General features: G+C 33.9%; 2 protein-coding genes across 3 annotated transcripts in view; both read right to left on the reverse strand.

The window, feature by feature from the left end:
• The window catches only part of LOC119837973 (disintegrin and metalloproteinase domain-containing protein 12), a 67,519-nt gene extending 61,920 nt beyond the window's left edge, over positions 1 to 5,599 (reverse strand). The window contains exon 1 of the mRNA XM_038363782.1: positions 5,326 to 5,599. Coding sequence (XP_038219710.1) covers positions 5,326 to 5,446 — 121 coding nt within the window. The 5' untranslated portion in view covers positions 5,447 to 5,599. The remainder of the gene's footprint in view (positions 1 to 5,325) is intronic.
• Positions 5,600 to 6,424: 825 nt separating this feature from the next.
• LOC119837750 (glycerol-3-phosphate acyltransferase 1, mitochondrial) overlaps positions 6,425 to 13,176 on the reverse strand; it is a 52,955-nt gene continuing 46,203 nt past the window's right edge. For both annotated transcript variants that reach the window (XM_038363483.1, XM_038363484.1), the window contains 7 exons: positions 12,750 to 12,948; positions 12,105 to 12,289; positions 11,477 to 11,612; positions 10,929 to 11,122; positions 10,374 to 10,510; positions 9,600 to 9,745; positions 6,425 to 9,034 (listed from right to left, as the gene is read on the reverse strand). In XM_038363483.1, the coding sequence (XP_038219411.1) occupies positions 8,838 to 9,034; positions 9,600 to 9,745; positions 10,374 to 10,510; positions 10,929 to 11,122; positions 11,477 to 11,612; positions 12,105 to 12,289; positions 12,750 to 12,948 (1,194 nt within the window). In that variant the 3' untranslated portion in view covers positions 6,425 to 8,837. The remainder of the gene's footprint in view (positions 9,035 to 9,599; positions 9,746 to 10,373; positions 10,511 to 10,928; positions 11,123 to 11,476; positions 11,613 to 12,104; positions 12,290 to 12,749; positions 12,949 to 13,176) is intronic.

Consider the following 13,176-nt stretch of genomic DNA (forward strand, 5'->3'; position numbering starts at 1 on the left):
TATGTTTCTATCACGCCTACGTTTGTCTCGAGTATTAGTATCCATGGAACCAAATATATATGATACCTGAAACATACACTCTGCCCTACAAGCCAGAGGTCTGCCTTTACTGGTTGACTTCACTGAAGCAAAAATTAAGAGAGACGAATGCTTTAAACAACGCTCCAAATACAATATGAATGGGGTTGGTCTTGACGCATGCTGAAGTACTTCATTGCTACGTCAGCCTTATGAATGTATGAAAGATATTCTGTTTGTATGTATTTAAATGCTATATGTTTAGTATTTTCTTGTGTTTGATTTTACTCAAGTATTATACATTTAGAAATTGAAGACTTTTTAACGGATTTTAAATGCGATTTATTCATTATATTATTAACCCGACGTTTCGAACACTTTACAGCGAGCGTGATCACGGCCTTCTTGTGACCTTCCAAGACGTAACATCTCAGTCAGGCCGTAATGAATAAATCGCGATTAAAATCCGTTAAAAAATCTTTAATTTCTAGATGCTATATGTTTGTTTACAAATTTGTGTTTGTTCTTAGACATTGTTTTTATAAACAGTAAGTTCCAATTAACACTGTTTTGCACTGAATTGATGATATGAAATACACTGGACACAGAGATATGAAAAATCTTTGTTTATATGAAACCTTCGAAACAACCGATGTCATATATACATCCTACAGATATACAACGATTATGTTTGTATCTAAAATATAATATAAACATGTCGCAAGCATTATATAATAACTGTGAATGTGAATGCATCGCTTATCATTATACCTCCCCCTCCTTTGACATCCAGTAACGGCCAATTAAACTGCGACCAAATGTATAGAACACGAAACTTATTCAAATCACACACTCGAACGACACACAAAAAAAGAAAAAAAAAAAAAAACAATCGGACATGACGTCACTCGGAGGAAACGCACCGTGTCTCGGAGTGGAAGTCGTCATTCCCATACCGAAGTTACAGAAATACAGCGACCAGGACCGGAGCCCTTGTCGCAAACAAACAATAAGGACACGCGGCTCACGTTGAGTGGCCGTTCTAAAAACAGCTGTTGTCGTGTCGGGTGCGTTGTTCCCTGCGGTTGCCTATCTTTTATTTTACACGCATTTAATGATACTTCTGTACGAACAATCCCAGGGTGGAATTACAAACAAATTAAGTGTGCGCCTTTGTTGTTTAACTTACTGGGATTTAAAGCAATATGAACAATTTTGAACATTTTTATAAAAGATGACGTCTAGCTTACGCGGTGCGAGTTAACTTATTAGTAAAAACAAATAAAGTAAAAAAAAAACTAAAACACTCGGTTTAAAGCTAGACGCAACTAAACTTGCTCTTATACAGAGTATATGTTACGATATTACTTATTTAATCCCGGCGATCCTCATCGAGACAGTAAGATAAACCAAGAAATTATTTTATTGTCACCGATCCTTGATAAGTGTACTATGTTTGAATTAACTGTTCGTTTATACTGCATCAATTCAAGCCTAAAGACGTCGATTACATACTAATATAAAAACATACAGGTGAAGCTAAAGCGTGTTATAAATTAGAACGAAATAATACGAAAATAGCATTCTGTTAAATATGAAGGGGAAACGTTGTGCTTAATTTCTATTGTGGTTTAGACAGATTTGCGTGTTTTTCACAACGGTTGAATAATTAGTAACGGAGAGTAACTGCTATGATACCTTGTTGGTAATTGCAATAGCGGTACCACCTTTTGTTCTGTTGAAAATCTGTGAAGCGCAGCTCTGTGTCCATTGTATTTTGCATGATTTTATAGGACGCAGTGCATGTTATCATATATCCTCGTAATTACCGGATTGACAATGCCATGTTTAATCTGTGATGATAATTATTCCATTTCATTGTATTGTCTGCGTTTATAATTATAATATAAAGTTAACAGCAAGTTACACCGTTAAAATTTACTATTTTCTCAACGTATGCAACTAAAGATATACAAAGACGAATAGATAATACCTAGAATCTACGTGTAACAGCCTGGGCGTATAATCGGTAACCATGGCAACCGTCTATTTGTCTAACAAGTTATGAAGTCGAAGCCAGCGCAAGCGCGTCCGAGGCAAGTGCAATTAACATAAAATCGAATGACTCAACCCAACATCCGTCCATAGGAAATCGATTGTGATTCACTTGTATGCTAACCGTTGCTATTTTGCATCCGCAAATTACGTCTCATTTCGTTTACGGGTCGTATGTGCGCTGCACTATCTAGAAATACATTTTGTTTTATGATCCTTGTTTATAAAAATGTTTGGTTATAAGTGTGCATGTGTGTGTGGATGAACGCAAAAAGAAAGAAGCGAAATGCATTGTGATAGTTGACGGGAAATTATTTTTATATTCGTTTTCATATAAATATTACATACTTATAAGTACCATGGAATACTTAATACTAATGTACAGTTTTACAAATTTAGCTGCTATGGTTTACACAAGTTATAGTGAGGTATATTAGATGTATTAATGCAATTGTGCCTTTATTCAATTTCATTAAAATCGACTCAGCTGTTGGATGTTTATTACCATGAAATAGTCTATATATAAAAATTAGTTTAAAATATATGTATATAGATTTTAAATAATAATTATTTCGAACAAAAAAAAACACAAAACCACATTTACTATTCTTATCTACAGACCATAAAACAGACAACATGTACACAGATTAATAAAATAATTATTTCAAAAATGGAATACAAAGATGGCCAGCCATTTACTTCCTCGACTATAGGCCAATTGTATTCCTTTTAAGCTGAGTGACAGACAACTTCCCAAACAGTTATGGCTGTATGCAAAACATTTCCTTGGGGTAATTATCATCTCAAATTAGAAATCTAAGAAGTACTATGTGATAGTAATGTTAATTACCTATGTAGTCAAGTTCGTATGTCCCATTTGATGTATTTCTATAGAGGGTTCACACTAACATTTATTGTTCTTTGTGGTAGATAGCAAGTTATGTTAAATTTGATTTCAAATAAATATATTGAATGTATCATATCATGTTTTTTAATATCATATTTTGATGATATACAAAATATGTTTACTGCTTACTTACTTTTTATCACTTCATAAACTATATTATATGAATAGAGGAAGGACAGTAGACACTAAAGCTAGGTGCGGGTAGCAGGCTATAGCATTTGATATATAGGCCTTTTATGTGAGGCACAAATTAAAATTTCTGCTTTTGGCATTTATTTATAAAAAACAAAGATAGAACAATTTGAACACATAAGTGGGCTTGAATGAGTGAGCCAGTTAAACGAAATCAAAAAATTAAGTTATTTTAAATTGAAAAATAATATAAATTGCATATAGACTCACATATGTAAAATAACAGAACCAAACAGCACTTGAGAAAAGAATATCAACATACTTAAATTTATTGTGAGGTAGTTCCTTTTTTTCAATTTGTTGAATGTGCATATGTACATATAAAAGGCAAAAGCCATTGACTGACTGATTTATCAACACACAGGCTACTGGACTAATTGACTGAAATTTAATATGCTAATAGCTACTATGAGGTCGACATCCACTAGGAAAAGATTTTGAGAATTCTACCCTCAAGGAGATAAAATAGGAGTTGAAGATTTATTTTGACCGCACGGGCAAAGCTGCAGGCAACAGCTAGTGTTAATATAAAATAAATTAGAGCGTAATTATAATAATTAATTTAGCCTCAATGGGGGTCAGCGCTTCGCAACGGCGGAAGCTGTCGGCGGATGTCCGCCGATATGCCGCTTTTACTGCTGCCAAGTGGTAACATCACTAGGAATGCATAGTTAATTGCTTAGTATATTATTACACTCGTAACCTTGGTGATTGTCACCTTGGTTGATACTAACTCAAAACTACCCACCTTAAACTTAAATCACTACAAAAATCAAGTTTGTCTTGTCAAGTGCATTATCAACATTTTGATCATTCATCTTGATCTAGGTAAAGTTTGGCAATTTTTTTAACTCTAGCCTACTTTTGGTCTACTTTTGGTTAAAAGAAAAAATATGTTTAGAAGATTGATTGTTTTTTGAGATGTGGGTTAAAAAAATTAAAATATAGTTCCAATTTAAATGGCAGAAGTAAAGATAGTGTTATTTATAAAAAGTTATTCAATTCCTACATGTATACATAGAAGAAAATTTATTATGTTTGCATTCGTACAAAAAAATCTCAGATTTCACCATTATGTAAGACCTGGGTTTTTTGGGGGATATGAATATAACAGAACTTTAATTAATTTCTAAAAAAAAAATTTATACGCTCTTGGGAAGGGAAAAATCTGTGGTACACTACAGATAAAAAAGATTTTGAATCAGAAAAATCTGGAGTGGTACACAGATTTCAAAATAGGACCAAATAACAACAATTTCTTATCAAACACAAAATAAATCACACCAATCTATTGGAAACCCACAAAGTTATTGAGTTACGAACAGGCTTTTATAAAATAATAAAAAATAAAAAAATAAAATAAAATAAGTAGGTAGTAACTAGGTAGGTACTTAAGTAACTTTGAAACACAATTTCTTATAACAGTAGAGATATTTGGGGTTTTATTATTTTGTTAGAATACAGTGTAGTCAAATTACACACAAATATTTGCCAACAGTTTGAAGGAAAAGACGAAAGCATTTCATCGAGTTCAGTAATTTTGAATATGATTTGTTATGCACTCAATACAGATGTATCAGTTTCCTTTAGAAACAATCACTATTGTAGTTGGATTACAAAAAACAAAATTTATATGTATATTTAGAAATTTATGTTATGTTGTTAGATAAAGTTTTTAAAATGTTTTTTATTAATTGTTGCATTGGTGTGAATAAACAATAATTGAGTAGTATGTTTTATATCAAGTCAATTCACTTGTTAAATTTTTGATCTAGTATTATATGCCATATTTAAAGTCAATGTTTAAATATGGCATATAATACTTTTTAAAATTGACTTTTGATTAGACCAAGATTTAAATTGGATCACAAGGCACCAAAGATTTCAGATAGACGTTCAATTGGAATATATTTAGTTAAAATAAGTTCATTCAGACGAAAGTTCTGAAGTAACAAAAACCTCTTTTTTTGAAGTCGGTTCAAAAAAATTTTTTTTTATGTCAAAGATATTAAAGAAAAAAAATATAGATGAACGTTGAATATAATAAAAAAATTGTGGAAACAAATTCGTGCCCAAATCTTTTAAAACAAAATCTTTAATCATAGTTTGAATGATAAGGGAGTCAATCTAAAGTAATAAAAAAATCATCTTACTTAGTTCCTGAGACTCGACGCAGTCCTTTGTCGAAGCTAATAAAATTAAACACACAAGAAAGCATCGCACACAAACACTAAAACACACAAACATTTTGCCACTAATCGTTACTTTCGACATGTTAGGACTGTGCTTAAAATAATACACTATACATTTTTACAAAGTAATGAACTTATCTCGTTTCTATTCTATTTACTATTTTATTGATACAACAGTCAACAGTCCACACATCCCACAAGCAGCCGACCACAAACGAACTGTCTTTTTGACTGTTGAGTTGACATTAGGTCAGTGTTGCCCTTGTGGCGATGTAGTGTTGGTAGTTAAAAAAAATTGCTAGATTCCTACTATTAATGTTTATTCCTCACTACTATATAAAAATAAGTCGGGTTTTCCTTCCTGACGCTATAACTCCAAAACGCACGAACCGTTTTCCACGGTTTTGCATTCGTTGGAAAGGTCTCGGGCTCCGTGAGGTTTATAGCAAAGAAAATTCAGGAAAAATTTCAATAGAAAAGCGGGAAAAACGAAGGCATCTGGTGGCGAAACGGAGTTCGCCGGGTTTGCTAGTTACTTATAAGAATAAGTAACACATGTGACTTGAAATCTTGATAATGATATAAAATATAAGTTATGTATTTATTTTTCGCCAACACGTTTATTCTATAAGATGGGGAAAGTTTTTTTTTTAAATTGCCGCAAAAAATGGAATGACGTTGATTTTAAATATTATAGTTAAACTGCTTCCATAAAAATGTAACAATATCATAATGGTTTTTTCATGTTCTCAAGTGAAACACACCTGGTCCGTTGTTGGGGCTTGTCGGAGAAATGTCGACTTTTTAATATATTTTGTTGTTAATATAATATAAAAATAAAATTATCTGTGATAATTTCAATTGCAAAACTATCACGGTTCATAACATATAGTCTGGTGACATACAGGCCGACGAACAGTGAAGTGTCAATAATAGGATATGGAACTTTAAAAAGCAGTTAAGCGATTTGTACGTTCGCCAACATTGTAATTTCCTGATCAACGAATTCCAGGCAGAAAAATTAAATTAAGAGTTTCAAGTAAAAAAAGATAAAACACATATATATATAAAGTATTTATTTCAGTATTTGTTCTTACACAGTCCACATCTTCCCTCGTATATAAAATATCTATATACATAAATAGCTTTCTATGTTACATAATATCTATTGAAATTACCTTTAGGCGATATAAGGGCCCAAACACACCATAACATTAGTACAACTTAAAATGTCTTATAAAAGATTTCTCCAACAATCGTCTTTACCGACTGTAATTGTCATTGCTTCCAAAACTATTTTCTTAACAAACATTGTTTCGTTACGAAATAAACATCAACCCCAGAGAAGTCTTACGCAGCGAGCAAAAATAATTTGAATAAATAAAAAGTATATCTATTCAGAACAATTCAGTTTATTGAAAGGTCGTGCCAGTCTTGAAATATATAAAAGTAATATGATAAGACCTGAAAACGTAAAACGTAATTAAATTTTGACGAAGAATGGACAAGCAAAACGCACCAAATACAATACACGCCAAAGCACATTTGATGAAAGCCATTGTCATCCAAATCTAACAATAAATTAAATCGTGTTTAGTTTATACCGGAGTTCAGTGTATCACCGTGTATATCATAGTGAATATACACGGTGAACTACCATCTGTAATATTACTAATAATATTACAGATGACACTTCACCACCAGGTAAAATACGAAGAGAGAATAAAATTGAAGGACCGAATAAAATTGTAATAATAATAAAACAAATATATATAAAAATAACCATAAGCCTTGAATTTATGTCAATTTTAAAATGTTAACAGAATCCAGAGTCCTCGGTGGATCGGAAGTTGTCACAAAGAAAAGAAAATATGTTGATATGTTTACAATTTCAAAGAGTATAAATCAACATTGGGATTGAGACAAATATTTATTTATAAAAACTCCCCTATCAGTATGATTGCTTATCGGATATAATGCTCAATTTTCGTCACGTCTAACCCATATAACCCGCATATATAATCATAAAATTAATTAAAATAGATATTGAATAACTTTACACTATGTTATTCTGACATATTGACGTATAAAAAAACTTTTCACCTGTGACATGTTTGGTTAATTTAGCATATGCAAGTATTAATCATCAAATATTTACACTTTTCTCACAGCCATCAAACAAAATGGTACGAAATCAAGCAAGCAGATATAATACAATGTTATGTTGGCGTTAGAATTTTTCATCAAGCAATAAAACGAATAATAAATGCGTGTCAATATTAAAAAATATATATTTTCTCTCCCACTTATACAATGTTTCTTTTTTAAATTTGTTTTATTAATATAAGCACAAAACCTTTGACACTATCAAAATTTTTATTTATTTATGTAACAAATTATTACAGCGCCATCTATGTTCAAGTTTGTACAAAATTGTACTTTCCCGTTTGAACATTTCAATTTGTTATAACGACCGCAGTTTGAAACTGCCTACTAATTAATTTTGACCGGTAGAGAACTTAAAACTAGAATCGATAACCATTGTTCGACTATACGCAGACCTCTCTTTCAGATTTACTGACATCAGCATCGCTCTGTCCCTTTCACACATCCTTCACAGCCAGATAGCGTCAACATAGATCACATGATATAGTTTATTGTGTATTATGTACTCTATATCCATATAACCATAACTATAGTAACAAAAAAATACAGCGAAATAACTATAAACTACACATGTTGCTGTAAGTTTGACAAGCATGCATGAACGATTATTAGCATCAAAATCGATTGAAGTTCATGGAATATTTTCTATTCCTTGTTGAGTTAATTTTGGACAAGACTGAAAATAAGATAGAACTAATTAATATTCACACATACTTGTCAAGCTTACGGTTCTACAGTGGCCTTAAAAAGTCGATATACAAAAAAAAAAAAAAACAAAAATTAGCTACTCCAAGGTAAATATCAATAAACACAAACAAACGCACAAACAACAATATCCATTTACTTCTCTCTTACAAACCAGCCGTTATACAAAAAAACTATATTCTCAAAAACTCACCTCATCTACGGCACATAATATCTGTGAAACTATTTTTGCTTCGTCGATGCATGTGAAAAATGTCAAATTAAACGTATTTTTCGTGGAAATATGCTTCCGGCCAACAGAAATCATTCTCATAGCATAACAAAACCTCTCCCACGGGGCGTGAACGATTTAAACACTAGCTAAAATTATTTTTGGTCTCTTACAACCGAATTCTTAAACGGCACTCGATTTTAAGTGTAACTTAAGGCGCACCTACACCGTCATTTTGCATGATATGCTTTACAAAAAAAAAAATTATCTATTGTTTGAGAAAACTATACAGTCGTACACTAGGTTTTTACAAAATACACATAAACACAAGTGCCGTTTAAAACGGAGTATTTAAAACAACAGTCACTTCACGGCACTGCGGTATATGGTTTCACTTTTTCTCCAACAGGGGCGAGTCCATATTAAATATGTGTATGTTGTTACACACTTCTTGCAAGCTGCGTTCGTTGTCGTAGGGCGGGACTAGTCTTATTTTCCTAATTTTGTTGTCTGTGTGCATGTCTATCACCCCCCACTGGCGGAGCAGCCGCAGGCAATTGCGGATAGCGTCCGTTGATACCGCTTCGCCTGGAAATAAAATTTCAAAGTTTTTTATTTTTATTTTATTTTGTTTATGTATATATTACAAATACAAATTTTGTAAACAGTTCTAATTGGCATTCAAATCATGCACTAAATCACTTTGTTTATTAGTTTAGCCATTTGACTATGAAATTCTGAATAATTAATTATTAAAAAACTAACTAGGCCATCTTCAAAGTGCCACAACTAGACCAAATTCAAATGGCACCACAGGGAAGACTTTCAAATAAAACAAAAATCATCAAAATCAGTTCGCCCAGTTAAAAGTTCTTAAGTAACAGACACAATAAAATACAGTGTAATTGAAAACCTCCTCTTTTTCAAAATCTGTTAATAACTATATGTACACTTTACTCGTATGATATCAAAAACTATATAAAGCGTGTATAAACAATAAAATAACTACCCTTTCAACTAATGGATTTTTAAGAACGATGAAAAGAACACGCATTTATTTCCGTATTTTTTTTTTTACTTTTCCCCCCTTTTTACGACTCCTACTCTTGTAAAAGCTGATACAATTTTTATTTTTATTTTTTTATTAGCTCACCATATAACATTCTATTCTGTGTGAACTCCTCGGTAAGCCTGTCCAGCGTGTCGGTGACTATTTCCTTTTGCGATGCGGTTTTGAGACATTTGCAGGTGGCCGAGTACGCTTCGATTAGCGGCCTCAGTGTTAGCACTAATCTTCGCCTGGAAGAATAAAAAAGAAAACTATACTATAACTGTTGTTTTCAACATTGCCATGTTAAATAAATATGTATTATATGAAAAATAGTAAATTACATAAACGTACTGTACATATATGTATATACAACTAGATCAATCACCTTAAAGTCGTTGAAAATTGTCCGAGTGAGGTTGTATAAAACATTCATGCAAATTAACACCTTATCACTTTACGGTAATGCTCAAAGTACATAGTATATGCTAATTATAAAATTCTGCCAAATAGATTGAAATGATTTGAAATGATTTATTTTATTCCATATTTAAACAATACAATCAAAAGAAATGGCATATAAATAGTTGGCACTTTATAAAGATACACTAGTTCCCACACTAGGATCCCCTGTGTTGTGGGCAACTAGTCTCTTCCGATGGTACACAAATTTTAAGGGAAAAAATTAGAAGGGAGAGTTTTGCTTAAGACAATATTGAGCGTGATATATTATTTTATTTTTATACTGTTTTATTTACAAGGGATCGTATATTTATTGGTCCTTCGAGCCGGATAGTTCATATCATAGTTCATAAACAATCATAGTTTTACAGCAGTAGTTTTAATACTATCTAACATTGAAAGTTAACTTTTAATTACCTCTCAGCAATCGCTTCCGGTTTCTTATTAATCCTATACTTCATGTTCCTAGTGGGATCGGGCTGTTCCTCTTCGTCATCTTCTAAGCTCCTGGCGAAGCGCTGTGACCACCTTTGCTCTTCTATTATATTTTGATTCTGTGCAAATAGCGGCAAAATTGTAAATAAATAAAAAAAATATTGAAAAACAGTTGTTGTCATACCTGTTTTTGTTTGTACATAGTGAGCTTGTATTTTATTTGCACAGGTTTATATAAGTATTGGACGTTACTCAGGGGAAAAAATTGGATTAAACATTTCTTTTTATATTATATAGACATTTTGAATTTTTTTCAACATCTAAATTAAATTGTAATGTATAAAAGGATAAACCTACAATCAAATTGTAGTTACAAGATATAAAAACAAATAAATTAAATCAAGAAAATCGATCGTATTTTATTGGCATGTATCCATCCGCGGCAACTTGAAAAATCATCTCACAAAGCATATACATAACAGTTGCACAGCTGCACAGTTGCACACAGCAGCTGCACAGTTGCACAGTTGCACACACCTGCACGGGCTGCAGCAGGTCGGAGCGCGCGATGTCGTCCAGCAGGCGCTCGCGCAGGCGCTGGCACGGCGCGCACAGCACGAACTCGTGCCCGAGCACGGCGCACAGCTGCAGCGCGCGCTCCATCAGATCGCCGTGCCGCACCTGCTCCTGGTCCGCGCCCGGCTCACACAGGATGCTCTCCAGCGCTGTCGCTACAACGAGTATACAGGTTGTTTCGTTACATATACAATAGAGAGTATGTTTAGTGTTGCTTTTTAAAAACACATTCATTTTGCAACTCACATAATTATATGCTATCAATTAAGCGTTACGAGAACTAAATAGTAAAACAAACAGCTGGCTTCTTAATAAACAGATCTTATTCTATTCTAAAAGGTATTCAAAAATCGAATTAAGAATGCGGCCAAACTTGCCACCTACAACTTATCTTTACAATAATCTATATTTTATTTTTTATTTTTTTGACATAAGCAAACTGGCCACCTACAACGTTTAGAGCTCTATAAAAAAAAAACAAAAATTCAAAAATGCACGCGCCCACTCACCTATTATAGCCGGCGCGGCGTAGTGCGCGACCACCGCGTTCGCGTAGTAGCTGAGCTCGAGCGCGGCCGCGACGCCGGCTTGCGCGCGCACCCGCCCGCCCCACCGCCGCACCACGCCGCGGCCCAACATGTCCAGCTGCGTAAGGATACGGATACGGATATTATATTATATTATATTATATTATATTATATTATATTATATTATATTGTATTGTATTGTATTGTACTGTATTGTATTTTATTTCATTTATTATGATGTGGAAGGCGGATGGGTAATGTTTCTTTTTAAGCGACATTTACGAAACTGAAGAAGGCTTCTTTCTCTATGTTTAATTCGATTTCTTTGATTTTCTACCGATTCACGTAATTCGTTTTGGGTTTAAAAGGAAACTGTTGTCATTTGGTACCATTATATGTGGTTGCGTCCTCTGCAGGAACGTCCGTGACCATTTCCGTAAAAATAATCGTGTTTATTGGCGGTGGTGACCACTTAACGTCAGTTGGCTCGCCTGCTCCTTTTCTTACGCTGACATATTTTTTTTTATACCATGTACATTTTGTACGTGTCTGTTTCCTATTGCTTTGCTAAGCAGTGCAAAGCTTCAAGCGAAGTAAATAGATGAATCACCGCGTGGCGCACGACGGCGGCGGTGTCGCCGGCGTAGCCGAGGTCGCGGCCGTCGGCGAGCAGGCGCCGCGCGCGCGCCTCCGCGCCGCGCTCGAGCTGGCGCAGCGAGCAGCCGCCGCGCTGCTCCGCCAGCAGCACGTACGCCACCACGTTCGTGCACATCAGCGCCGTCGATTGCGACGCGTCTGTTCATCATACTCAAATTATTAAAAAAAAATTAAATATTCTAATATAATAAATCTGAAGAGTTCGTTTGTTTGGTGGGACGCGATAATCTCAACAACTACTGGTCCGATTTGAAAACTTCTCAGTGTTAAATTGCCTATACTATACATAAAGGTAGGCTATAGGGTATACGTATACCACGAACGAAGCCCGGGCGGACTGCTCGTATACATTATGAAAATAAACTCGATTCTAAAATGAATTATATACGATCTGATCTCTTCTACTACCTTTACAAAATATTCTGTCTGACAACGCTTGTTTAACGTTATTCAAACAGACGTGAATTAAAGTTTAAAATCGAATACTTATAATAGATAAATGTACATCTATATGGTGCTCTAGTATAACTTAAATCTCATTATTATGTAATCCATTGTTTTTTTTTTTTTCTCTAAATGACACATTCTCAATATGTACCATAGACAAGATGGCGCCCAATAGCCTCGACCATCATCTTGTGGTCGGCGCTCACGTGCGCGCCGTAGAAACTACTGTGACTGTGGTTGTACAGGATGCGGCGGTCCAGGTCTTCGTTCAGGTCATCGCTGGGCGGGGAAAGGGGCCTCTCGGGGGGCGCTTTCAGGTGGATGTACCTTTGGAACGATGTTACCAGTTCCTGAAAATTAGATAAAACATATTTTAGATACGTAAACGCGTTTATAGATAAATCAAAGCATATAATATTCAACTTATATCGTCTATAAGTAATAAGAACTCAACGATTGATATTGAGTCTTAATCGCTTATAGATAAAGTTCAAAGTGAAGTACACTTTGACAGCGACGCTCTCACTTTACAAGGAGATTTTTATTTATTTATTTATTTTTTTTTTTTTTTTATTTAT

This window comes from Zerene cesonia, chromosome 29 (assembly GCF_012273895.1).
Source record: "Zerene cesonia ecotype Mississippi chromosome 29, Zerene_cesonia_1.1, whole genome shotgun sequence".
Classification (NCBI taxonomy): domain Eukaryota; kingdom Metazoa; phylum Arthropoda; class Insecta; order Lepidoptera; family Pieridae; genus Zerene; species Zerene cesonia.